At 42.3% G+C, this 25980-nt stretch overlaps 1 protein-coding gene across 10 annotated transcripts in view; it reads left to right on the top strand.

The window, feature by feature from the left end:
- GRIP1 (glutamate receptor interacting protein 1) overlaps window positions 1-25980 on the top strand; it is a 691569-nt gene that overhangs the window by 606160 nt on the left and 59429 nt on the right. For all 10 annotated transcript variants that reach the window (XM_078449707.2, XM_081796205.1, XM_081796204.1 and 7 more), the window contains 3 exons: window positions 2955-3141; window positions 3724-3869; window positions 15498-15578. In XM_078449707.2, the coding sequence (XP_078305833.1) occupies window positions 2955-3141; window positions 3724-3869; window positions 15498-15578 (414 nt within the window). The remainder of the gene's footprint in view (window positions 1-2954; window positions 3142-3723; window positions 3870-15497; window positions 15579-25980) is intronic.

Below are 25980 nucleotides of genomic sequence, written 5' to 3'. Positions count from 1 at the left end.
TTCGCATAAGACAAGAGGTAAGGACATGGTTCTAAGTCTATATAGTGATCTGTATTAGCAATGATGAGGCCCTACTTTAGAGAATAGATACATTGGGGGCCTCATCATGAAGAGAAAGTTAACCTGGCAAGTTGATATGTAGAAAATGTTGGGCATGAAAGGACCAGAAACATCCATATTCACATATTTGAAATAAACTAAACATCTGAAATACAAATAATAAAAGCCTGGACTGAAGCGTTAACAATAAGAAGGGAAAAGAGGATTTATAGAAGTTAGATTTCAGTGGTCATCCTGAAAGGACTTAGCCATTGTCTTGATTGAATTTGAGACAATGGGGATGTTCTGAGTCAAAGGCTACTTTGAGATTTCAGGCCTGGTGGACTATAAGCATGATGGTCCCATTCATAGAAACAGTAGGGGGAATGCAAAAGAGAGGATGACTAACTCAATTTTTAAAATGTTGAGTTTCGAGGAGTCAGTGAGACCTTCTTGTGGATGGGATATCCACGTCAGGAAATTCATCACTGGAGCTTGAGAGAAACTGGAGAGGTAGATTTGAGAAGATACATGCAGAGGTCATATTACAGAAGCAGTAGAAGTAAATGAGGGAAAGGAGAGTAGAGAAGGCTTAGAAGAGACCCACAGGGAAGTCTATGTTTGCCGTGTAGACTAAGCAAAGGAACTGGGAGGGGCTGAAAAAAGTCAGAAACTAAGAACGAACCTTCACTGAAACCAAGAGAGCAATTTCAGAAAGAAAAGGATAGTTCCCAAGCCACTTGCTGCAGAGTAGTTAGAGCAGAAGATGGCCATTGATTTTGGCAGTCAGGAAGTCATCAGTGAGAGTAGTTTCAGTAAAGGGTGAAAGGAGAGGCCAAGTTTTAAGCAGGCCCAGAATCAGTACAAACCCATAGGGAGAGGTCAGAAAGCTAGGGGAGTGAGCAGGAAAGTTGGAAAAAGCAAGAGAGAAGTATTTATGACACAAAATCACAGGGAGCCGAAATGGATAGGACCAGAAAGGAGGAGGTAGCCTTGAAATGGAAAGAAGGATACATCCTCCTGGGAAAAAGAAGGAAGTTAGAATAGATGACACAGAGAAATCGAAGTTGAAAAGAATGCTTTTAAGGAACTCTTGTCAAATGGCTGGATCTTTTCAGTCTGGTAGGAAATGAAGTAAGGAGTCAAGTTTGATCCTTATAATGGTGGAAATGTTTGAGACAGATCCCGTGAGAAATCAAATAAGGAGTCAAAGTATTACACAACAGAAAATTCCAGGGCCCCACAGAGAATTGTGTGAATGTGTAGTGACTTTCTCTAGCACCCATCAGCAACTTAGTAAGAGCAGGGGAGTGGAGTGGGCATTACCAAAGAATATTGAGTATTACACTATAGAAAATGTCATGAGCTTTCAGCATCTCTGATTCCAGCAGCTGCATCGTTGAAGTGGTCACCAGGGATCCAGGGGGAGTATGGAGGGAAATGATGCTAGTGAAAGGCAATACATAAAAATGGTAGCTTTCAAACTGGATTCCCCAGATTCCCACAGGAGGGATGGGAAGGCCTCCTCTGGGGTCTCCCATTCCTACCTCAGTATCTTCAGCAGCTCTGTTTTTATCTGAAATACAAAGACATCCCTTACATGCTTTCATTTGAAGGGGGGTCAGGGGGAATCTGTTGCTAACAAGTTTGAAAACCACTAGACTGGAAGACAGGTGAGAGAGAGTGGGGCTAGAAGTCATCAAGGAGGGAAAATGAGGTCAGAAGGACTGGGGGGAGATGGCTATTAAGATTGTGTGGTCAACAAAGAGGATTCAGATATGAAGATCCCAGAGCTCTCTCCAGGTTGAAGGATGGTGGGGTCCAGCACAGGGTTCTGCTGATAGAGAGCTGAAGTCGGGTGGAATTGCTAATAATCAGCACTGAGAGACCTAAAGAAGCACAAAGCCAGGCGCTCAATTATTGCCATGATGTCAAAGATACTGAGGACATGGAAGAACGACAGACTAGAAGGGGCAAAGTAAGAGCCGAGTCTGAAGTCAGTGAGGAAATGGGGGGAAACAGGAAAAGTAGAACATCATGGGTTTGAAGATGAGACAAAGCAGAAATAAGTACATAATATAGAACTTTAAAATAGGAGTGGTTTGGGGCGCCTGGGTGGCTCAGTCGGTTAAGCGCCGACTTCAGCTCAGGTCACGATCTCGCGGTCTGTGAGTTCGAGCCCCGCGTCGGGCTCTGGGCTGATGGCTCAGAGCCTGGAGCCTGCTTCCGATTCTGTGTCTCCCTCTCTCTCTGCCCCTCCCCCGTTCATGCTCTGTCTCTCTCTGTCTCAAAAATAAATAAACGTTAAAAAAAATTTTTTTTTTAAATAAAATAAAATAGGAGTGGTTTAAGGTAAAAAGCACTGCATGTGTGGGGCACGGAAGGTTCTAACCCTTTCTCTGTCCTTGTCCCCTGCAGGGAGAGTGAAAGAAAATAGCTTCTGGGTGGAGGGGTTTCTGAGGTATATGGTGTCAGCAGATGTCAATTGCAGTAAGGAGGCCAGACTCTTTTGGAGGAAGTGACAGTCCCACATGGGACCCTGCAGAGAGCTTGCTCACAGAAAGCAAAGGAGGCGCAGGTCCCAGTGGGCATCAATGAGAGAAAGGCATCGGGGAGTGGAGTGGCCTTTTCATGACCCGCCAGAGATCCAGTGGGAAAGAACAAAGGCTAAAGAGCCAAAATTTGGGGATAGGAGAAATAGAAAGTTTAAGCGACTCCATCAAGCCAACCCAATGCTAGATTAAGGTTGACGACCAGCACGAACTTATTTCAAGGAGACCAAAATATCCCACCATTACCACTGAGCTTTTTTTTCATTTTTCCTTCTTTCAGAGACATAATCTGCGTCAGCAAGGCCGGCGTCTCTGGTGCTTGCTCCAACCTAACGTCATTCTTTTTCGTGTTTGTTCCTCCAGTGTCTTTAGCCTCGAGCACAGTGGGCCTGGCTGGGCAGGTCGTTCACACAGAAACCACAGAAGTTGTGCTGACAGCCGATCCCGTCACAGGATTTGGGATCCAACTGCAGGGCAGTGTGTTTGCCACGGAGACGCTCTCTTCCCCACCTCTGATTTCCTATATTGAAGCTGACAGCCCAGCCGAGAGGTAAGACACTCCTTGACAGCGTCCTTTTCTGTGTATTTCTTGTGCCCGGTATCTTTGAATAGCTAATAAATTAGGGAACAGGGCTCAATGCAGGAAATGCAGGATGTGATGAACTGTCCGTTCCGACAGTAAAATTTTGCGTTCTTGATAAGGTTTGAGAAGAAAAACGAGCGTGGATGCCTTTATCTAGCAGATTGTTGTCTGGCAGGGACTGGAGGCTGTATTAATTAAAAAGGAAAATATCTCTGAAGTTCCAACTTTATTATAATAATTCCTCTGCTGTGGGGAGCTGTACATTCATCACTACTATGTATTGGTTCAGATCAGATTAAAACAATGCCATAGTTTTAAATTATTAGTTCCTTCTCTGGGGTACATCAACATTGCCTGGCTCACATCTGGATCCATCAAACACAAGAGTGCAAGACCTTGCAGTTGACCTAATACGATGCCCACAGCATTGAATAGACAAGACCGAATGGTTACGCTATTTCACAAGGATCAAACAATATAGATTTGGCAACTTCAACTTGATAATTACTTACTCTGGCTACAGTCTCTAACATGTGGTTCTAAATATAGATGTGGGGTGCTACAGATTGGAGACAGAGTGATAGCCATTAATGGGATTCCAACTGAAGACAGCACCTTTGAGGAAGCCAACCAGCTCCTCCGAGACTCTTCAATCACGAGCAAGGTCACACTGGAAATCGAGTTTGATGTTGCAGGTATGGTCATATAATCGCGAGTCAGCTGCAGAGTCAGGAGTGGACCGCATGTGAATTATATGGATTGTGTGGCAGATGGGGGAGCTATTTTTTTTTACCTACTGAACATGTTTTTGTTTAGGAGATTTGGGGTGTCATTTTGTACTGAGCATTACTTTTGTGCTATTCGTTAAAATGTCGCCATAAGTATTAGCTGATATAAAGGTGATTTTAAAAAATCACGTAGCATTTATTCTTCCTGATTTTCCCCTATATGCTCGAGAAACCATATTCTTCTGTCACATGGATGAGAAAAGCCTGTCTTTGACCCTTCCCACTGCAAAGAACATGTGGAAGTTTGGTAGGGAACAATGAAAATGCATTAGGTGGATTTATACAAGCCCAGCAGGTAAATAATTCATTCTCTAGTGTGAAAAAGAAATTGCACCGGACACTTGTTAAAAACAAGGAAGACTTTATTCAAGACTATTTCAAGAGAGATCAAGAGTTGGAATAGGGAAGACAGACTAACTCAGTCCCAAAGACAGTATGGGCAGCTGGGAATTTATGGCCACCAAGCAAGGTGAGGGTAGGGAGTCATGGAATGAAAAATTACTAACAGGAACTTGATTAGATATCAAGGGGGTGAGAATGAGGAATTTGATTGTAGATTCCATGGTGGGGGGATTCTCAACAACCTGAGTTAGCTGGATTCTCACTAAAACTGGGCTCAGCAAGTCACAGACAAGGCCAAAGATAAGGCCTCATTGAAAAGAGGACCCAGAGGAGCCTAACTTAAGTTTGATCAGGAAGGGAATCCTTGTCAATAGCTAACAGGTATGTGGATTTTAGAGGTCGCTGCTAGTTTCCATTTAATGAAATGGTCTTCATACAGTGATATACCACTTCATAGAGCCAACAATCTTTACCAACTGGTAAAGATGTGCCTTTGGATGTAGGGATTGCATCTTCCCAGCAAATGCTTGCTGAGTGTTTACTGTGGGCCAGCTGGAGATGCAGCAGTAGACATGGAAGAAAAAATAGCTCCTTCCTTCATGAAGCATATAGTATTACAGAAAGTTGATTTTTAAGTTAACGAATATAACTTTAGACAGTAATAAGTGCTCTGGGGAAAAGAAAGCAGGATGGGGATGAGAGAATGGCTGTGGGAGCTATTTTCATGGGATGATTCTCTGAGGAAGTGACATTTGAGCAGAGATTTGAAGGTTGGGAAGGAGCCAGCTACGTCCTGGGAGGAGGGTATTCCAGGTAGAAGGAACAGCCAGGGTAAAAGACATGGGCCAGATTAGTAAGATGGATGGATTTGAGAACCAACGGAAAGGGTTCTCACTGCAGCATAAGGAAGTTGGGGGTGACGATCACATTTGGAATTGGAGATGGGGTAATAAGAAGGATTGGAAGGGGCCAACTTAAGATGTGGCTTGAAGCAGGACTAGCAGAACTTGTTTATGGAATGGATATGGAAAATGAGAGAAAGGGAAAACCATGGATGACTCCTGAGGTGTAAGAGTCAGCAATCAAGTAAAGAGTGATGGCTTTAAGGGAGAGGAAGACTTGAGGAACGAAAATTTGAGGATAACAACAAGTTCTGTTTTATGCGAGTGGGTTAGGGGCAGAGAGAGAGGGAGACACAGAATCCGAAGCAGGCTCCAGGCTCTGAACTGTCAGCACAGAGCCCGACGCTGGGCTCTAACTCACAAACCGTGAGGTCATGACCTGAGCCGAAGTCGGTCACTCAACCAACTGAGCCACCCAGGCACCCCGAACAAGTTCTATTTTAGACATGACTAGACAAATCCACTGCCAGTTCTAGGGGGAAAGGGACAAGCACATCCATTCCTTAGTTCAGAAGACAATTATCGAGCACCAGTTACTCAGTGCTAGGCACTGTGCTATGTTCAGATCATTTAAAGGGAAAATAAAAAGGATTAATATCTTCAAAGAGCTCAGAGCCAATTAGACAAGAGCAAGATCTGCTAAAAGATAAGAATAGACTTACTGAATGTGTGTTGCCACTGGAATATGAAAGGAAGTGCCCGATGGGGGATCTGGGCCAGAGAGCAGCCTTGAGGAGGAACCACCATGTCAGTGACTGGTGAAGTCACTGAAATACAGGAGACCACTAAGGAACGAGTGGCAGGAAGGAGGGGATGCTGCCTGAGGAATTCTAAGATGGAAAGGGGAAGGATGCTAGCCAAGGAAATAATGTAGGTGGATTATGAGAAGTGAAAGGAGAACCCAAAAAAGGTAGCATTTTGGAAACCAAAACAAAAACTTCAAGGTCGTGGTCAATAGCATAAAGGGGCTTCAGAGAATTCAAGTAATATAAGGCAAGAAAGGTCCATTGGATTTGGCAATTCAGAAAAAAAGACATTGCAGAGTATATTCAGGGAGTTGGGGGACAGGAGTCAGACCACAGAAAGCTGAGGAGTGAGGAATGGGCAGAGAAATACAGGCAGGCTATGCTTGCTTTCTGCCAATGAACTGGGTTTTGAAAGAGGGTAACTAGAAAAATGCAGTGAATGGATAAAAAGGACAGAGGCCACTGTGGCCTCTTCTTGTTTGAAAACTTCGACAGCATTTAATTACATACTGGACACTCTATTTTATCCTCTAATCAGTGGTTCTCAGTCAAGATCAGTTTTGCCCTGTGGGACATTTGGCAATGGTAAGAAATTTCACTGTGGGTGAGAAAAAGATGGGGTAAAAGATAAAAGATTCGGAGTTCAGAGGGGAGTTATTTGTTTTGCTGTTTTGTTTTGTTGAGATTGGAGAGATCTGAACATATCTGAGGCCTGAAGTGAATGAGGGAGAAAAAAGATAATTGATGGATATAGGTCCCTAAAGGGATGAGCAGAGAAGTTGTCTAGAACACAGGTAGATAACTAGTCTAAGACAAAAGGTTGATGGCCGCCTCTTGTGAGTTTGAAGAGAAGGATGTGAGAATATAACTATTGAGACATTCATGTAAGAACTGTCAAGCAAAGGTAAAAAGGATCAGCATCTTGGGGAGTTGAAAAGAATGATGGTTTAGAATAGCTAATGGGGAAATGACTGAGAAAGCTAACCAGACCCATGTACAGGGATTTTCCAGCTGGGTGGTAGACCATGCAAAGTCCAGAAGCTCTAAGTTAATAGCACTGTCCACCTGCACGGCCAAGTAGTTTTTTGTCAGGTGGCCTCAGCTACTGAGGAGTAACAGCAGAGGTGCTAGGTGATTAGACTGAACCAGAGATTGAGATTTCCAGAGAAGGTTCAACAGAAAGAAAACTAAAGTCACAGTAGTTCAAATTGTTGCAGGAAGAACAGATGAATAACTATAGTAATAACATCAAAATCATGGTAATACTACGAAATGCTTACTCTATGGCATGTCACTCTTCTAAGCACTGCATGTGCATTAGCTCACTTATAACAGCAATGGAGGTTACTGTTATTTTGTCACCAGAAAACTGAAGCCCATGGAGTTAATGGTAGGGCTGGGATTTTCACCCAGACGGTCTGGCTCCTAAGGCCATGCTCTAACCACTACACATACTGCCTTGAGGGAATCTAGGCTACAGATGGATGGAAGTCAATAATGGATCAGCATGGTAGACTGGGAAGAAAGAGAGGACTCAAGGGCTTAGGAGTATTCAGGAAGAAAAATGGGCATAGTAAGAGAAAGTTGAGGAGGGAGCTAATGGCGGGAGACTGAGGTCAAAGTGGCATATTAGAGCTTAGCATTTCAGAGAAGGTCAAGTAGGGCTCAGGGTAGTGAGCTGCTGAAGTGAAGTAGAAGGGAGGCGAATATTATTCAACCAGAGGTCTGGGAAATTGGAATGCAGTGTGATGGAAAGAGCATCCACACAGTGGAATCTCCCAGAAGGAGGGCAGGACTTGGAATGAGGGAGTATGAACTAGCTGCTGTTGACATGCTGAACACAAGCCCATCAGAGGATCTCTGCAGTTTCCCCTGCCTGAGTAGCTCTTCCCTCCCACATTCAGGTGGTTTGCTTACTTCATTCAGGTCTTTGCTCAAATATCACTCGTTCAGGGAATCATTCCCTCACCATAACACTCTGTTCCTGTGCCCAGATTTATGGTTCTTCTTAGCCTTACTCATGCTCTGATGTTATATTGTGGATGTACTTATTGTCTCATCTTCTCCACTGGAAAAATATCTATGATGTCAGGGACTTTGTGCCTTTTGTTCACTAATGTATCCCAGCACCCAGAATAGTGCTTGGAATACAAGAGCCTCTCAGCCAATACTTGGTGAATGAATGAATGAATGAATGAATGAAGTGCATTTGTCTCTCCTGAGGGACTGGATCCAGGAACCTCAGTTTGCATCAAGAACTGATTTCAGGGGTGCATGGGTGGCTCAGGCACTTACCCTTCTGACTCTTGGTTTTGGCTCAAGTCATGATCTCACAGTTCGTGGGTTTGAGCCCCACATCAAGCTCTGTGCTCACAGCCCAGAGCCCGCTTGGGATTCTCTCTCCCTCTCTCTCTCTCTCTCTCCCTCCCTCTCTCTCTCTCTCTCTCTCAAAATAAGTAAATAGACTTAAAAAAAAAAAGAACTGATTTCATATCCACTATTTCTCTGGAGTTCCTGGTCTCTCAGTGTTGCTTGTCTCTGCGTATCTGCTCCATTTGTCTCTCTACAAGTTTTTTCTGGCTTTTGATTGTACTTGATTGCCCCATCTTTGCTGAAGGGCCCAGCCAGTGCCAGCCAGTTCAAGTTTCTAATTCTCAGATTTGTTAGCTTCCCCTTCTTGTCAGTTGTGACCAAGCAGGAATCTGGTAGAAGGACCCTGTAAGGATCAGTCAGATGTTGATGAGGGTGTGCTTTTCAAAGAAGGCCGTCCAGCAGCCCCAGAATGTATTACTACAATCACAGAACATTAGTGGTGAAGGGACTCTTACAATCCAATACCTTCATTTATTTATAAATGGAGAAACTGAAGTTTGGGCGGGGAAACTCAAGGTCATAGAGCAAAGTAGACTGTTGACTTGCGCCTGTCTTTTTCATATCATATTACACTGCCTGTTCAGGAGATGTGGGGGTTTCCAGCACGGAAGCGCAGGATTTCTGAATTTCTGCGTATTGTCATTGTGTGTTGAGGGGAGATGGCTATCCTGTGCATTGTAGGATGTAACACAGCATATTCTTGAAACCCCCCTGTAGTGGAATGGCCAGCACAATTTGACCTCTGCCATAAGCAGAATCCAAGCATTTACTTGTGCTATCAATACATGTTTATTTTATGTGTATCCTCAATGTTTTTTCATTGTTTAATCCATACTTAATGTATATATATAGCTTAATATTTGCTGATTAACTATTTGAATATCCTTGGTTTAAGCTCCTCTAAGAAATAGAAACTTGTCTATTAAACTCACTCTGTTCAGTGCCAAGTTTGCTTGAATAAGAGACAGGGGAAAAGGGACCAAAGGTCTTTCCCCCCTGCCCAATTGTTCCAGAAATCAACGTGTTTCAAATGGATAGAAATGATGTAGAATAAGGCCAGAAAAAAAATATGCTCCCATCCTGTCATTCTCTCCTCCCTTGCTCATGGCCAACATCACTAATTGATTTCAGTATTCTCTTGCTGAGCCCAGACACAACATCAGAATCTCCAATAAAACACTTTAGTTAGTCATTACCAATCTACTGGAATCTGCTGGAAACTGCTGGGGTCAGAAAGCTCTCTTGTAGCCAATTGAGATCTTGGAACATTGGTATAGGAAATCTCTGGACATGAGCTAATTCAAGACTAGTCCTATCCTGGATTCACTCCTAATTGCCCGAATGTGGGCCACCCATTTCCAAAATTCTTCCTCAGAAACATACCAAGATATTAATTCCCAAACTATTGGGTCTCAGAGATAAGCCATCTCTATTTTAAGTAACACAGAGTTTAAAAAGCTTTCCTATCAGTGAAAGACAGATACCATATGTTTTCACTCATATGTGGATCCTGAAAAGCTTAACAGAAAACCATGGGGGAGGGGATGGGGGAAAAAAAGTTACAGAGAAGGAGGGAGGCAAACTATAAGAGACAAATGCTGAGAACAAACTGAGGGTTGATGGGGGGTAGGGGAGAGGGGAAAGTGGGTGATGGCATTGAGGAGGGCACCTGTTGGGATGAGCACTGGGTGTTGTATGGAAACCAATTTGACAATCAATTATATTTAATTAAAAAAAAAAAAAAAAAAGCTTGGGGCGCCTAGGTGGCTCGGTCGGTTGAGCGTCTGACTTCGGCTCAGGTCATGATCTCACAGTCTGTGAGTTGGAGCCCCGCATCAGGCTCTGTGCTGATGGCTCAGAGCCTGGAGCCTGCTTCCGATTCTGTGCCTCCCTCTCTCTCTGCCCCTTCCCCGCTCATGCTCTGTCTCTCTCTGTCTCTCAAAAATGAATAAACGTTAAAAAAAATTAAAAAAAAAAAAGAAAGCTTGCCTGTGAGTACACTCTTGCCTAAATCTATCTCTTTTAATGGGCACCACTATATAAACAACATTGTAGTGACATTGATGGGATTCTTTTTAAAGCTGAAATTATTCACAGCCTCATCACTTTAATAAAAGTTTTTTTTATATTTCTTTGCAACGTCGTTTATCATGTATATAATTGTATAAAGCTATATTCATAATATATACACAACTTACATTTTGCCTTTTTCAATACTGTCTTTTAAATACCAGTCTACAAAATTGTGAACACTTGAAGATTCTGCTTTGACTATGAAGTTATTTTGTCAGAAAAAAAAAAAAAAATACGGCTTTGTTCTGGAAAGAAGTCCCAGTGAAAATCCTATCAAATGATGTTTGCCATCATTGCGGGAGCCCCCGTGCTTTCCTCTGAGTGGTTGGGGGTTAAGCATCTACGTTTCCCCGCTCCCTCTCAGAACTCCTTACTTTTTCAAGTCTCATAAGGGTGTGCAGGTTGATGAATTATGATGGGGTGATTATCTTACTGTGCCAACAACGAATGCTTCAGGCAGGAAAAGCAGGCCGATTGGAAAGAAGGGAGCCTATGTTTACCCAAATGTGTTTTTAATTACAGTATTAACAAAGATAAGGCAAAACAAGAGAAGCACAAAATAATCACATGGGAGTCTAACAAAGTAAACATTCCAGCTGTTTGTTCTAAACCTATGATTTCTCCAAGTATCTTTTCCTCTCCAATAGTAGTTCTTTAAGAAACACCAATGTAAATAGGCCTTTGCTTCAACCACCAAATAACTGTGTGGGCAAAAACAAAACAAAGAAACAAAAAAAACTTACCAAGTATAAAATAAATCATGTTAGCATTTAAAGATTAAAATGAAGCCACGGCTGATCAAAGAGATTCATTTGTTGATATTTCTTCATCATTATGAATATTTCAAATCTCATGTAGTCAAACATGATTCATTACTATTTTCCAGAAAGTGGTAATATCTCCTCCAGTGTCATTAACAATGTTAATCTCGGTCAAGGTTCCCTGCATTAAAAATTTATAAAAGCAAAATGTTGCTATAGTAACAATTCTAGATCAATGATTCCCGGCCCGTAGGGTTCCAAGACCTCAGTTGTATAGTTGCATCATGGACAAGCTGTTATATACATACGTGAATACGTGTATACATACATACGAGCATACCATATGCTCCCCTCCCCTTTCACAGAGAATTTTTGTAAAAAACACAGAACACTTGGGGCGCCTGGGTGGCTCAGTTGGTTAAGCGTCCGACTTCAGCTCAGGTCACGATCTCACGGTCCGTGAGTTCGAGCCCCACGTCGGGCTCTGGGCTGATGGCTCAGAGCCTGGAGCCTGCTTCCGATTCTGTGTCTCCCTCTCTCTCTGCCCCTCCCCCATTCATGCTCTGTCTCTCTCTGTCTCAAAAATAAATAAACGTTAAAAAAAAAAAAAAAAACACAGAACACTAAAACAAACATACATCAAGTGAGTTCCAGAATTAGCGAAGCCGTTTTCTGCCTCTAAAGCTTCTTATGCATGTACTCATGGACCACTTGCAAGCCTTATCTGGGTAATGAAATTCCTACCACACCCATGAACACTTCTGTGGAGGCTTTCTGCTTAGCTCCCATCCCATTTCCTCTACCAGCTCAATGTGTTCATCAGGGATCTTTCCACTGCAAGCAGCAGAAATGCACAGGAGCTAATTCAGACAGAGAAGGGGCATTTACTGGAAGCACACAGGTGTTTCACAGCCCCGGAGGACAGGAAATGCAGACAGCCCCAGGAAGCTCTCGAATCAGACAAAAGGGCTGTCAAGGCCAAGCACAGGCTTTCCAAGACCTCGTGCAGGCTCCTCATGTGCCCTCGCTTCTCTCTGCAGACTGGCTGTTGGTGCAGATAGGCAAAATGTGGTCCATTCAAATGCCCTCTCAGCCCCCAGTCTGCATGGTAATTCCCCACTCTTAACTGTCACTTTAGGGGTGAGAAGAAGGTGGCAATTAGTCTTCCACTGTTGGAACAGGAAATGTAAAGGACTTAGGGAAGAGATGGAAGAAAGGCACAGATTTGAGAAATGTTTGGGAAGTAAATATTTATACCTGCAGCATCCAAAGCCAGGAAGTAAAGCACACCTATATACTGTTACTTACCTCTTTTCTTTTTCTCCCCCAGTGTATCAAACCTAGCCAGTCTTTTTGAAATCTGTTAGGGAAAATAATTTTATCTATCTCAAGACCTATTGGGAAATGGGAAGGGTACAAATTCTTTTTTTTTTTTTTTTTAAGTTTATGTTAGAGAGAGAGAGACAGAGTGCACATAAGGAAGGGGCAGAGACAGAGGGAGAGAGAGAGAATCCCGAATAGGCTGTACTGTCAGTGCAGAGCCCAATGCAGGGCCCGAACCCAAAAACTATGAGATCATGACCTGAGCCAAAATCAAGAGTCGGATGCCCAACCGACTGAGCCACCCAGGCGCCCCAAGGGTACAGATTCTTTATGAATAAACAAATGAATATATATGGATCCTTTCTGGTACATCAGTGTGTTAGTTGGGGACAACAGCAAAGCCAAAGACATCCACTCACAGTCTGTGACACTCATCAAAAAGTTAAGAAGAGTAGGAGGGTGCTAAGCAAAATAAGTCAGAGAACGACGAATACCATATGATCTCATTCATATGTGGAATTTAAGAAACAAAAAAAGAAAATAGGGAAAAAATCTGAGAGAGACAGAGGAGAGAGAGAGATTGGCAGACCAAGAAATAGACTCCTAACTGTAGAGAACAAAGTCGTGGTTACGGGGCGGGATGGGGGGGGCGGTGGGCAGAGGGATGGAGGAAATAAGTGATGGGGATTGGGGAGGGCACTTGTGATGAGCACTGGGTGTTGTATGGAGGTGTTGAATCCCTAAATTGCACACCTGAAACTAATATTGTGGTGTATGTTAACTCACCAGAATTTAAGTAAAAACTTAAAAAAAAAAAACAACCAAAGACCAGTGGGAGGGACTGGGAGAAGCAGCTTGGGGATCCGTTTTTCACAGGTGGCATTCTAGAAGCCCAGAGGGCCCAGAGAAATCAAATTTTTATTGTGTTTTCCGGTTGAACAGCCTGTGGCATATCTTCTGTTTTGGAAGATCAGATTCTTGTCTTATAAAAGGTTCACTGGCCTAAATTCCTCCTAGAAGAGTCCAAAAGGCCTGGACGGGCAAGTTAAGGCTGAGGAAGGGAGTCTCCAGCTGTTCTCATGAGACCATCCCCACTTCCACCTAAGCTTGGCAGAGACAAAATGTGTTCAGTATGTGATTAACAAATTGAACCCAGGGCCTCATGGTTGTGGTGGAGTCCTTGTGTGCGGGTTAAGCACTGAGCAAAATCAAGCAGTAAAAATGGTTTAGTTCTGCCATCCCACAAGCCCCCACTTACGCTAATGCTTCCCTTCACGGGCGCCTTCCACCCCTTTCCAAAACCTTCAAGAAAGGATTATAGTCATTAGCAGCTTAGGGTCAACAGATGTTATCTCCTCAGAGGATATTTTCTTGCTTTCTTGCTTTCTTTTCTTAATGTTTGTTTTTGAGAAAGAGAGAGAGAGAGAGCATGAGCAGGGGAGGGGCAGGTAGAGAGGGAGACACAGAATCTGAAGCAGGCTCCAGGTTCTGAGCTGTCAGCACAGAGCCCGATGTGGGACTCGAACTCACGAACCTCAAGATCATGACCTGGGCTGAAGTCGGAAGCTTAACCGGACGTTTAACGTATTTTCTTTTTAGCCTTAACTCTAACTGAAGGTCTCCCAGACTGTTAAAGGAATTTTAAGAAGAGTCTATTTAAGAATATGTAGCAGTTCCCTCTTTTCTCCAATACTAGTCAGGCCCTGGTGAATCCACTGAGTTCTATCCAGGGTTGAGATTCAGCCAGCTCCACTGGTTCTCTCTGTTGCTACGGTGTCACCTTACCTCTGTACCGGTTGGACAGGATCTGAGCCAACCTGCACCCTGTCCCAGTACCCCCTGCCCTCCCGTTCCTCCCCGGGACCTCCCAGAGCTCCCCATGATCCAGAAACCTAAGCACAATCCTTGATGCAGTTGGGTCCTCCGGGGACCCTCTGTTCCAACCTAGCAGTCAGCGTCCAGTCTGACTGGTTGTGGCCAGTACCCTTCTGGCTGCAAAATATTTTGAGAATCACTCTCGCTTCTACCTCTTGAGGGGTACTTTTCACTGTTTAGATTACAAATTAAGGCACCTCCTATCCCCCACCCCCAGCCCCTATCAACAACCATCGCATCAAACTAAAATTTCTCTTAAAACCTATTCCCCTAGCTACCTTCAAGAAACAGTTGAAAAAAAGAATTGCTGACTAGGTAATTCTGGAAAAATATGGTTGAAGAGGAAAAAAAAAAGACATATATGTAAAACCAGACCTATGATTAAACTTTAGTATGCCTAAGAATTACCTGGAGAGTGGGGCACCTGGAGCCTGCTTCAAATTCTATGTCTCCCTCCCTCTGCCCTTCCCTGCTCACTCTCTGTCTCTCTCAAAATAAACATTAAAGGGGCACCTGGGTGGCTCAGTCGGTTGAGCCTCTGACTTCAGCTCAGGTCATGATCTCACAGTTCGTGGGTTCGAGCCCCACGTCAGGCTCTGTGCGGACAGCTCGGAGCCTGGAGCCTGCTTCAGATTCTGTGCCTTCCTTTCTCTCTCTGACCCTCCCCTGCTCACACTCTGTCAATCTCTCTCTCAAAAAATAAAAAAAAACATTAAAAAAATTTTTTTAATAAACATTTTAAAAAAATCTGTTAAAAAAATCACCTGGAGAATATGTTTAAAATGTAGACGTCTAGGCTTTATCTTCAGAAACTCTGATTCCATAGATCCCGGATGATTCAGGAATCTGTTTGTAACTTGCATTCCAGGCAAATTCGATGCAAATGTTGCCTGAATAACACTTAAGAAATACTGAACTCAGCTGTTGCTGTGAAATGCACACAGTTGCCTCCAAGCAGGACATCCACTCTTAACCAGGAATGCAATTTATCAGGATTTTATAGGCATTCATTTACTTCAATTCCTACAACTTGAACTTCAGACGATTATGATACAAGAATCCCTGATGCATTTCCATTGATTGGTGCTCCATTCTTCCTGGTCACCTACAAACATACTCTTCTTTGTTTTGAAATTACAGAGTCTGTCATCCCAAGTAGTGGAACGTTTCATGTAAAGCTCCCTAAGAAGCATAATGTGGAACTTGGAATAACCATCAGTTGTAAGTAAAAGTGACTTTTTTTTTAATGCAGCATTTAAAAAAGACATTAGGAAATTGTATTGTCAAATGGCTTACAGGTGTGAAAAATGTTTTAAGTGTCATTGCCAAGTTTCCCTGTAATGTTACAAACATACAGAGCCACTCACACCTCTAGCACTCAACTAGTGGTGTGAATGGGGCATTTACTTAAACTGTCTCCAGTCTTATGTTTCTTCATCTGTCAAATGGAAATAAGGATATCTACAAAATATAGGATTGTTTATACTCTGGTTTCTCTTCAGATCGCATAAATCTTTCGCCTTTTACAAAATATAGAATTGTTTGAAGTAGTATGTAAAATAACATATACCTAGTATATAGGTATATAACATATTTATATACCTAGTATATAGGTATATAACATATTTATATACCTAGTATATAGGTATATAACATATTTATACCTAGTGCAGTCCCTGGCAAGTAATAAGTGCCCAATAAATGTGTCTCACCCCCACCATGAATAATTAAATGAGCATATAAATGCATATGGGTTCCCTACATTTTATTATATTGTGATTAAGTCTTCACAATAATCCATTTCACTAACAAAAGTCGCATTTATTTCCTTTTAAAACTATCCTCCTATCTGCCCACTATGCATCTATAAGCCATTTTACAACACTGAAATATTATCTCTTAATTTAGTAACTTTCTGAATTCCTGCATGGTCTAAGGTGTCTGGGTAACCAAACCAAAAAGAAAAGCAGAACTATAAATGTGTTTAATTCCCTCCTTTCCTCGGGCTCTAGATGAATAACTGCTTTGGTAAAACAGCTTTGAAAATTTCAGCCCTGTTTATAGAATGGGAATTGAAGTTTTTATGCTGTTAATATCCATAAACTAGGTTCATCCACAAATGCCCCAAGAAAATGAAGCAAATGATTAATACATGAAGACCAAAGAGGCAATGTTTGTGATCAAGGAGTGGTCCCTTCAAGAAAGAGTGATGAGGTTACATCAAGACACTTTATGCCATGCCTCGCTACACTCTGTTGGATCGCATTTATGTCAGTGGTTAAGGCAAAAATAGTTCTCAACTGGGCAGTGTGAAATGGGGGCTGTCCACTGCCACTTTGACAATATAAACGCAACACTGAAAATGAAATTTCAGTTATAACCAATACATCAGACAGATCTGGCGCAACACTAAAAATAGTGGACCTACAACACAGAATCAGTGTTAAGGACAAGAAGCTATGTGTATGAGAGAGCGCCTGTACCCACCTCCTGAATGCCAGTGTGGCCTCCTGGGAGAAGAGTAGGACCGAGGTGTCTACATGCCTCTCTATGATATGTAGAAAGGTGAGGTGGGATTTGGAAGACTCTGGACCTCTTCTAGGTACTACCGAAGTCACTTATGCCTTTAACTGGGTCGCTTAGCCTCTCAGTCTGTTCATCATGAAACGGGATGCGGTCATTCTCTCAACAGCGCTGGTTACTGAAATTAAGGGAGAGCTCATCAGAACTTACTATTCTAAAAATGTTTGGGGCTCAACGTGGCTGCTGCAACCCCCGTGTAGCTTCAAAGCTGCTCTCTATTCTGTTTATTCCATTCCATTTATTTATTCCTTCAGGATTGGCTATGAAAACGGCCTCTCTTGGAGTAGGACATAAACTGCTGGCTTCTCACAGAGGCGCACTGTCCACTCCGTTCTTTCTTCCCTTTGCCTTCGTTAAATAAATGCGTCCTGAGCGCCTACCACGCCTAGGCCCTCTGCTAGGTTTTGAAAATGCACTCCCTGTCCTTAGAGATGTGTATTGCTTGTGCGCAGGCCAAAAACACCCACTGCTCAGAAGCTTCTTTTGCCACATAGTCATTTTACTTCCAAATTTTAAGTGGGAAAATTGTCTTTATGGTTTTTCATACAATCGATTTAGTCTTTTTTTTTTAAGTTTATTTATTTATTTTGAGAGAGAGAGAGAGCACGAGCAGGGGAGGGGCAGAGAGAAAGGGGGGGGAGAGACAGAATCCCAAGCAGGCTCTGCACTAACAGTGCAGAGCCTGACATGGGGCTCGAACCCACGAACTGAGAGATCACGACCTGAGCCAAAGCCAAGAGTTGGATGCTTAACCGACTGAGCCACCCAGGCGCCCCTGCAATAGACTTATTCTTAAAAGTTGATATACATAGGGGAGGAGAGTAGGGAGATGGACAAAATGGGTGAAGGGGAGTGGGAGATACAGGCTTCCATTATGGAATGAGTAAGTCACAGGAACAAAAGGGACAGCATAGAGGATATAGTCGATGGTATTGTAACAGCATTGCATGGTGACAGGTGGTGGGTGGCCGCACTTGTGGTGAGCATAGCATAACAAATAGACCTGTCGAACCACTATATTTTACACTTAAACTAATGTAACGCTGTGTGTCAACTATACCTCCGTTTTTAAAAATTTAAAGAAAAAAATTGATATACACAAAAGCGTAGTTTAACTATAAAGGAGAGTATCCATTTAGAAACTAATCCTATGATATATACTTTTTTTTTAAAGTTGGCACTTAGCTGCTTAATCTTTGAATACACTTTGAATACACTTCGAAGTGTATTCAGGTACACACAAGTACAACATATTTTATTCATATGAAGAGTCATTTAAAATTATGCTTTTTGATGGTGTTATACATGTATTAAGCATTACATTTAATACCAACAATGGAAACTACCCCAAAACCCCCACAAGAATGGCCTGACTTTCAGCCAGCGGTAAGCTGAAGTGGTTTATGGAAGCTACCAGTATGATGCTATTCCTGGATGAAGACGGAGATATGACACATAAGCTTGTCAGACATGCTTGTCAGCCCGTCTATGGAGCTACAGCTCCATTTATACAACTTAACGCCATACTGAGTTTGTGTCTCCTCATGGAAAATACTCATATTTTCCCAAATGAGAAAACAGAATTTACTTTAAAGAAAAAAAAAAAAAGGCCAGGGGCACCTGAGTGGCTCAGTTGGTTAAGCACCTGACTGCAGTCCAGGCCATGATCTCAAATTGCATGAGTTTGAGCCCCACATTAGGCTCTGTGCTGCCTGCCAGCTTGGAGCCTGCTTTGGATTCTATGCCACCCTGTCTCTGCTCCTCCTTCTGCTCGTGCTCTCTCTCTCAAAAATAAATAAGAATTTTTAAAAAGGCCAGAATCCGTGTTTATTGTTATGAAATAGTAAACTCCTGAGGCCTCACACAGTTCCTGACGTATACAAGGTGCTTATTTTTTTTTTTATGGTTTTTTTTTTTTTTTTTTTTTGAGAGAGAGAGGGAGAGAGCAGGGAAGGGACAGAGAGAGACAAAGAGAGAGAATCCCAAGCAGACTCTGCTCTCCAAGTGCAGAGCCCAATGCGGGGCTCAATCCCAACTGTGAGCTCATGACCTGCACCAAAATCAAGAGTTAGAGGCTTAACCGACTGAGCCACCCAGGTGCCCCTACACGGTGCTTATTTAATCCCTCTCTTTGTTGAGTGAATGAATAAGGAGTCCATCAGAAACAATCTTCTACTAACTATCTTCTACTAACCACTGTTCACTCCAGAAAATGAGCCTTTGAAGGAGACAGTGAATATAGATGTTTAAGCAAAGGCCTTTGTGTGAGCCAAAGATACACTAACTTGAAAAATGATTAAGAGCAAGCCTCAGAGCCTAGACCACCCCACTCCTCGATTCTCTTGACCTCTCTGTACCATGTTCTTATCTATTAAATGGTGCACTCGCTCCCTTCTTGATAGCATGGTTGACAAGATTAAATGAGTTGATATACGTAGAGTGCCTAGAACCGATTATGAACCCTAACAAGTGTTCGTTATTATGATGATTGCTATTTATCTTACATATAGAGCCTCATGAAATATTTTAACTCAAGCTGTACTGCACACAATTACGGCACTTGGGTAGGAAACCAAGGGATGCTGTTCTCAAACACACGCAGGTACTGTTAGTGAAACTGAGGCAATGCAGGGCTTTATTGACGTATCTCACTATCTTTATACAAAGTCCTCATCCGTCTTCTTCACCTTGTGAAAACCTGAGTGCTAAGAGGCAGGCCCTCATCTCGGGACGCATTCCACCGGCGCCTTTTATACTTGGCTTAAGCCTCACTCTTCATACCTAATTGACTGAGAAATGAGCCTCTCTGACTTTGGATGTGGTGAGCAGTTTTAGACTAATTTTCTTCAGTTCCTGATGAGACATTCATAGCACATTAGCATCAGGCATTACTTTTATTGATGTTATTGCTATAACATGGAGCAATTTATTATAGCAAATAAAGTGGAACAGCCTCGCAGAAGGATGGGGTATAGGACAACATCCTAAAACTCTGACAGCTCAGCCAATCAGATGCCAGAGCGCGAACCCTCTAACACGGCCCGGCTGCCTTCCAAGCCAGAGAGCCCCGGCTGCCTGTCATGCGCGGTTGTCAGTCAAGTCACGTTGATATGGGTGTTTTCTTTTGCTGTTTTACTACAGTTTGTATCTGCTTTGTACCAGGCATGGAGATAAGCAATTTATGTGTGTTCTTACATTATTAATCCTCAAAGTGGCCCTGTGGCGTCCATGCCCATTTTCTAGAATAGAAAGGCTCAGCTGGGTAACCTGCCCAAGACCCAGAACTCCTCGGGGCCACACAGGATTCAAACCCATTCTGTCTGACTTCACATGGGTTTTGCTGCCACACCACCACCCATCGCTGCCTCCACCTGATTGATGACCCTTCCCGCATCCTATATCAGAAACGCAAAAGACAGCATTTTGTGAGTGGAGTTAATTTGTTGGCTTTCTTTTTTAGTTGAGACTGAATTGTTTTCAGGAACAAAGGCTTGCTTTTTTTATTTATAAAATCGTAAAGCAGCCTTTATGACAAGCACAACAAATCTGTCATTTTCCCCTTAAGTCTTAAACGTATTTAAAGAGAATGGCTCAAGTTTTTTGCCAACTTTGCAATAAAAATTCTACTCACTGCTCCATTTCAAATCAAATAACTTGTTTTACTTGCCAGGTATCATATATACAGTTGCAAGTAAAACTGAATGGGTGTGTGTGTGTGTGTGTGTGTGTGTGTGTGTCCAGTGTAGTTTGGACACGTTTCTAGTCCCTTTGAGCAAAGTACCTTGACTAGCAGAGTAAGATCCATGAATAGCTAGTTATTATAGAATGTTCTTGGGATGCTTTTTTGAGTCATATTTAATTAGCTCCAGAATTCAGAAGATTTTACCTGTCTTCTAATACAGACAAAAATTTTTAAACAAAAGACAGCGTCATTTTCTACCTCTTCCGACAACTGTTTGAGAAGCAAAGAATACGTATTCACTTTAAGAGTCAGTTCTGATAGTGAAGGATGGCTAGTGGGTTTAAATCTTCAGAGGTCAAAAGATGATAGCTTGAACGCCGGCATTTAGCTCCGTTCCCACCCCATACCATTTTTAAATGACAGTATAAGATTTTTCAAAAGGCACAAACCCAAAAGGAGAAGGGGAAAATAGTTAACGGCAACCAAATTTGTTTTTTGGGTTTTTAAATATACTTTTTAACGTTTGTTTATCTTTGAGAGGGAGAGAGAGACAGAGCATGAGTGGCAGAAGGGCAGAGAGAGACACAGAATCCAAAGCAGGCTCCAGGCTCTGAGCTGTCAGCACAGAGCCGGAAGTCAGATCCTCAACGGACTGAGCCACCCAGGCGCCCCAACAGCAACCAAATTTGGAAGTGGCAGACAAGATGGAGCAAGATGAATTTATAGAAGCAGAAGGGAAAGCTGACAGGGAACCCGGTTTGCATTCGAAACTCCCAACAAAAGCAAGACTTAGCGGAGTCGGGAACTTCCAGCAGTGAGAGTGATGGTAGAGGGGAGACAGGAGGAATGGTGGGAAGTCTGTTAATTATTCCTAGGTGCCTTCCCCCAGCCAGCACAGCCAGAACCTAGGTCCATTCTCTGGAAAGCATGACATGGAGGGTCTCCGGACAAGAGAGCCCAGCTGAGTGTAGCAGTACCACTCTAAAAACAGGTGAGGGGAAAGTGTATATACCGAATATATATAGGGAAAGTGTATATACCTAAGACTGCCAGCCTTCTTCCCCTCTGAAGGCTCAAACAAGCCAGGCGGCCAGGCTTAATACCCTCAAAGCGGCAGAAAGAATCAGAGCCATCTGACCCAAAGAAACAGCCTGGCCTGAACTATCCAGGGAAGACCACAGGTACACCCAGCTTTCAAACAGCCTTTTAGGGGTGCTCTCCTTAATGTGAACAGACAGCCACGAAAAAGCAGACACCTGAGGAAAGAATCTAATATGCAAGACTGTAACCAGAAACAAAAAAGAAAAACAGAAGCCGCACATTTAGGAAGGAGAAAACTTTAACAAGGAAAAAGCTTTCATTAACATTAGTGACAACCTGTGATGTTGTATCTGTGGGAGGCAGGAGACGACTGCTAATATAACATAACATACTGAGGGGGACAAAGAGCTCTCGGAGCATAATGTGGCAGAAATTAAAATATTGGAAAATGAAGCTGAGGGAAAAGTCCAGAAATGAGAACAAAACAAATAAATGAGGAATCTAGACTAGAGAAGAATTATTCAGGCTGAGTCCAAACGACACAAAATCCAAAGAATAGCCATTACAGAATGAAAGAGGGGAGAAGTAAACTAAGTGTTATTAGTTTACTAATGTCATTAGTGTTAAGAAATAAACTAACGCACGTTAAACATTTTAAGCGCTTATTTGAGCAAAAATAGATTCAAGTCAGGGAGTGCCAAACTGGAAGTGGTTAGGGGCACTCTACCCACAGGAGCCTGGGGAGGACACGTAAAGGAAGTGCAGATACAGAGAAAGGAGATTATTGGTTGGATGTAGCCGAAAGCCCAGTTGGCTGTTTGTGATTGGTTTTCCTTAGCTTTTTGATTGTGTAACCTTAAGACATTGACAGGCTGAGATTTTGGTTTGCTTCTATAGGCCAGCACAGCATTAGAGCCACCTCAGTCTAATGGCCTCCATGTTTAATAAGTATAACAAAAGTCAAGAGAACATCTATCTGGGTTCGCAGGGTCTGTGGGAGGAAGTTCCCAAGATCTGGGTAGCAACCCTAGGAAGCAAACAGCCCAGACAGGTTGTGAACCTTTGCTAGAATCCCTCATCTGATTATATAGTATATATAGTATATATAGTATATATAGTATATAGTATATATATATATATATTATATATATATATACACATATATATGTAGTATATATAATATATAGTATATATATAGTATATATAGTATATATAGTATATAGCATGTATATATAGTATATATAATATATAGTATATATATAGTATATAGTATACATAGTATACTATATATACATAGTATATATGTACTATACATATATAGTATATATAGTATATATATTGTATAATATATATAGTATATATATACAGTGTGTGTGTGTGTATATATATATATGTGTATATATATATGTTTAGTTGTTTAATGTTTATTTGTTTTTGAGAGAGAGAGAGACAAGAACATGAGCAGGGGAAGGGCAGAGAGAGGGAGACACAGAATCCGAAGCAGGCTCCGGGCTCCGAGCTGTCAGCCCAGAGCCTGATGCGGGGCTCGAACCCACAAACCGTGAGATCATGACCTGAGCCGAAGTCTGATGCTTAAACGACTAAACCACCCACGTGCCCCTGATTTTACATATTAAGAGGAGCTTTATATAATCTGGGAAATCTGAGGAGTTGGATTCATGATAAAGCCAAGAAAACTAAGCAAACAAAGACACCAAGACAACAGATGACAACAGGGAAAACATGTCCTATGAAAAGGCATGGTATGCAACATGACTTGTCTGTGAGTACTGTTTACATAGTCTGAGGAAAATATTGATCTTATGAAAAATTAAGACACAACTGTGTTGGAAGAATGGGGGGAGCCCACAGGACAAGCAACATATATGAGTGTGGTGTTGGTATAGAGCGGGAGAGAACGAACTCCCCATCTTTCATAATAGAAGGTCAATGACTAGCACTGAAATGTAATGAAATAGTAACAGTTGTATGTCACTTACCAACAGAGCAACAGCCAAAAGTTGCACCTGGGGAAGTCGGAAGTAAAGGGCTGCTCTTGCAGAAATCTGACATGTATAATTTTGATATAAAAAGTAAAAAATAGAAATGCAGATTTTGAGAAGCAATAGAGTAGGTAGTGTCCTCTTGAGGATCAAGAATGTACGTCTGTGGGCAGAATGGAAATGTCGATCATTGTGATGTTATACAAACAGGTACTTGTGATTTAGGATAAAATTTCTAGGGACCTCCTCTTGTTGGATTGCAAAACAGCTGTCATTGCTGTCTCTTGTCAACTGGATTTTGAAACAGCTGTCATTGCCTCTTTTGTCCTAGGCTTTCAGTTCTGCACATGTGACCAATTGATACTGAGATTTCAAGCACTTGTGAAAGCATTTTGGTTTTTTCAGAACTTTAATAACCATGCGTTACCCTTCTTTGCTAGACCACACCCCTGACCCATTTAGTGTGACCTCCCCACCATATGATGTGCTTGTATGGCCTTCCCAGTTGGAATCACTTGGCGGAAAAGAGAGCTTCGTGCCTAAGAACTTCATGAGATTTAACCGGCCCTGCCTCTCCTTGCGATCCAACTTCTCTGGGGTTTCATGGCCAGTGGCCAGAGCAGAGCTATCTAACTCAGAGTTGGTGTTCAATAAGTATGTTTTAAACAAATGATTCTGTGGAGATCTCCAATCAAATGTGAAGCACTGAGTGCTGGTGTATTCTCATTCAAAGGGTCACAAATTCCGAAGCCCTCAGGGGTGAGGCAAGTCAGTGAATGAGACCCATCCAAGTGAGGACAGTGACAAATGGGAAATTGAAGGCTCCATCCAAGGGAGGAGTTGGAACATGTCCAGTGTTGATAGATAATCATTAGAGTGAACGCTCACGTACGCTTGCTTATGCACTGGTCCAGTCGCTTTAATGTAAAAACTCAATCCTTGTTAAAAAAAAAATAATAATAAAAAAATAAAAACACCCTCTAGGTAAGTACTGTTATTATTCGTCATCACCATTTGGACATGAGAATACTAAGGTACCTAAAGACTATGTCCTCAACTGCACATGGCTAATAAGTGGTAGGGCCAGGATTTTGAACCCAAGCATCTGGCTGCCAACTCTTGGCTCTTAATCACTATACCATATTGCCTCCCTAATTTTTTTAAATTTTTTAAAATATTTATTTTTTTAAGTAATCTCTACACCCAACATGTGGCTCAAACGCATAACCCCGAGATCGAGAGTCACACGCTCTTCTGACTGAGCCTGCCAGGTGCTCTGCCTTCCTAATTTTTTAAAAGAAGTTACACATGAAATCTACTAATTTTAAATGCTGGCAACTAATCTAGCTTTTTAAAGCATCACAAGGCAAGCAAAGGATGCTTGGTTTGTGACTTCTTCTCAAAGAGTGGAGAATTAAAACATGGTACAGTAAAACCTTGGTTTGTGAGCATAATTCATTCCGGAAACATGCTTGTAATCCAGAGCACTTGTATATCAAAGCGAGTTTTCCCATAAGAAACAATGGAAACTCAGATGATTCGTTCCACAACCCCAAAATATTCATATAAAAATGACTACAATACTGTAATATAATACCAAATAGAAAATACAAAATATAAAGAAAAATAAATTAACCTGCAATTACCTTTGAAAACCTTCGTGGCTGGTGTGAGGGGAGACGAGAGGAGGGTTATTGTGTAGGACGACTTTCACTATCACTAACAGAATCATTGCTATCTGTTGGCTCAATGGGACCTTTTTCTTTCCATGCAACTTTAACAAGGAACCTATCCGATGACCTAGAATGAAGCAAAACATTCCTAAGCTTACTCTTGAATGGGAAAGTAAAGGACTGTCCATAGTTGCTTTGAAATGACAAAAAAATACACTCGTGCCAGTTTTGGGCACCTTCCAGTGTTCTGAAAAATCACTGCTATCTGCCAAACACCGCAGCCTGAGACCAAGCATCCGAGCATGGGAGGTGATCACCCATAATCCTGCAGCAAGAGAGAGAGAGAGAGAACCACCATTGGCTCACTTGTGATCACCTGACGTTCGGTGTCACATCCTACTCAAATTGTGACACATCGCCCGTTTATCAAGTTAAAACGTATTAGAAATGTGTGCTCGTCTTGCAGAACACTCGCGGAACAAGTTACTCACACTCCAAGGTTTTACTATACTAGGGTGTGCAAACAATGACTGGGCTCCCAGAGCCACATTCATTTAATATGCCTGCTAGGCATAGTAGTGACGGTGACAGGAGCTCATACAGATTTGGACCCACTTCTGGGTTCGGCTTTATGACTCCAG

The sequence above is a fragment of the Panthera onca genome, chromosome B4, assembly GCF_046562875.1.
Source record: "Panthera onca isolate mPanOnc1 chromosome B4, mPanOnc1 haplotype 2, whole genome shotgun sequence".
Taxonomy (NCBI): Eukaryota; Metazoa; Chordata; class Mammalia; order Carnivora; family Felidae; genus Panthera; species Panthera onca.
The sequence above is the reverse complement of the archived record's forward strand: the minus strand, read 5'-3'. Positions and strand labels throughout refer to the sequence as shown.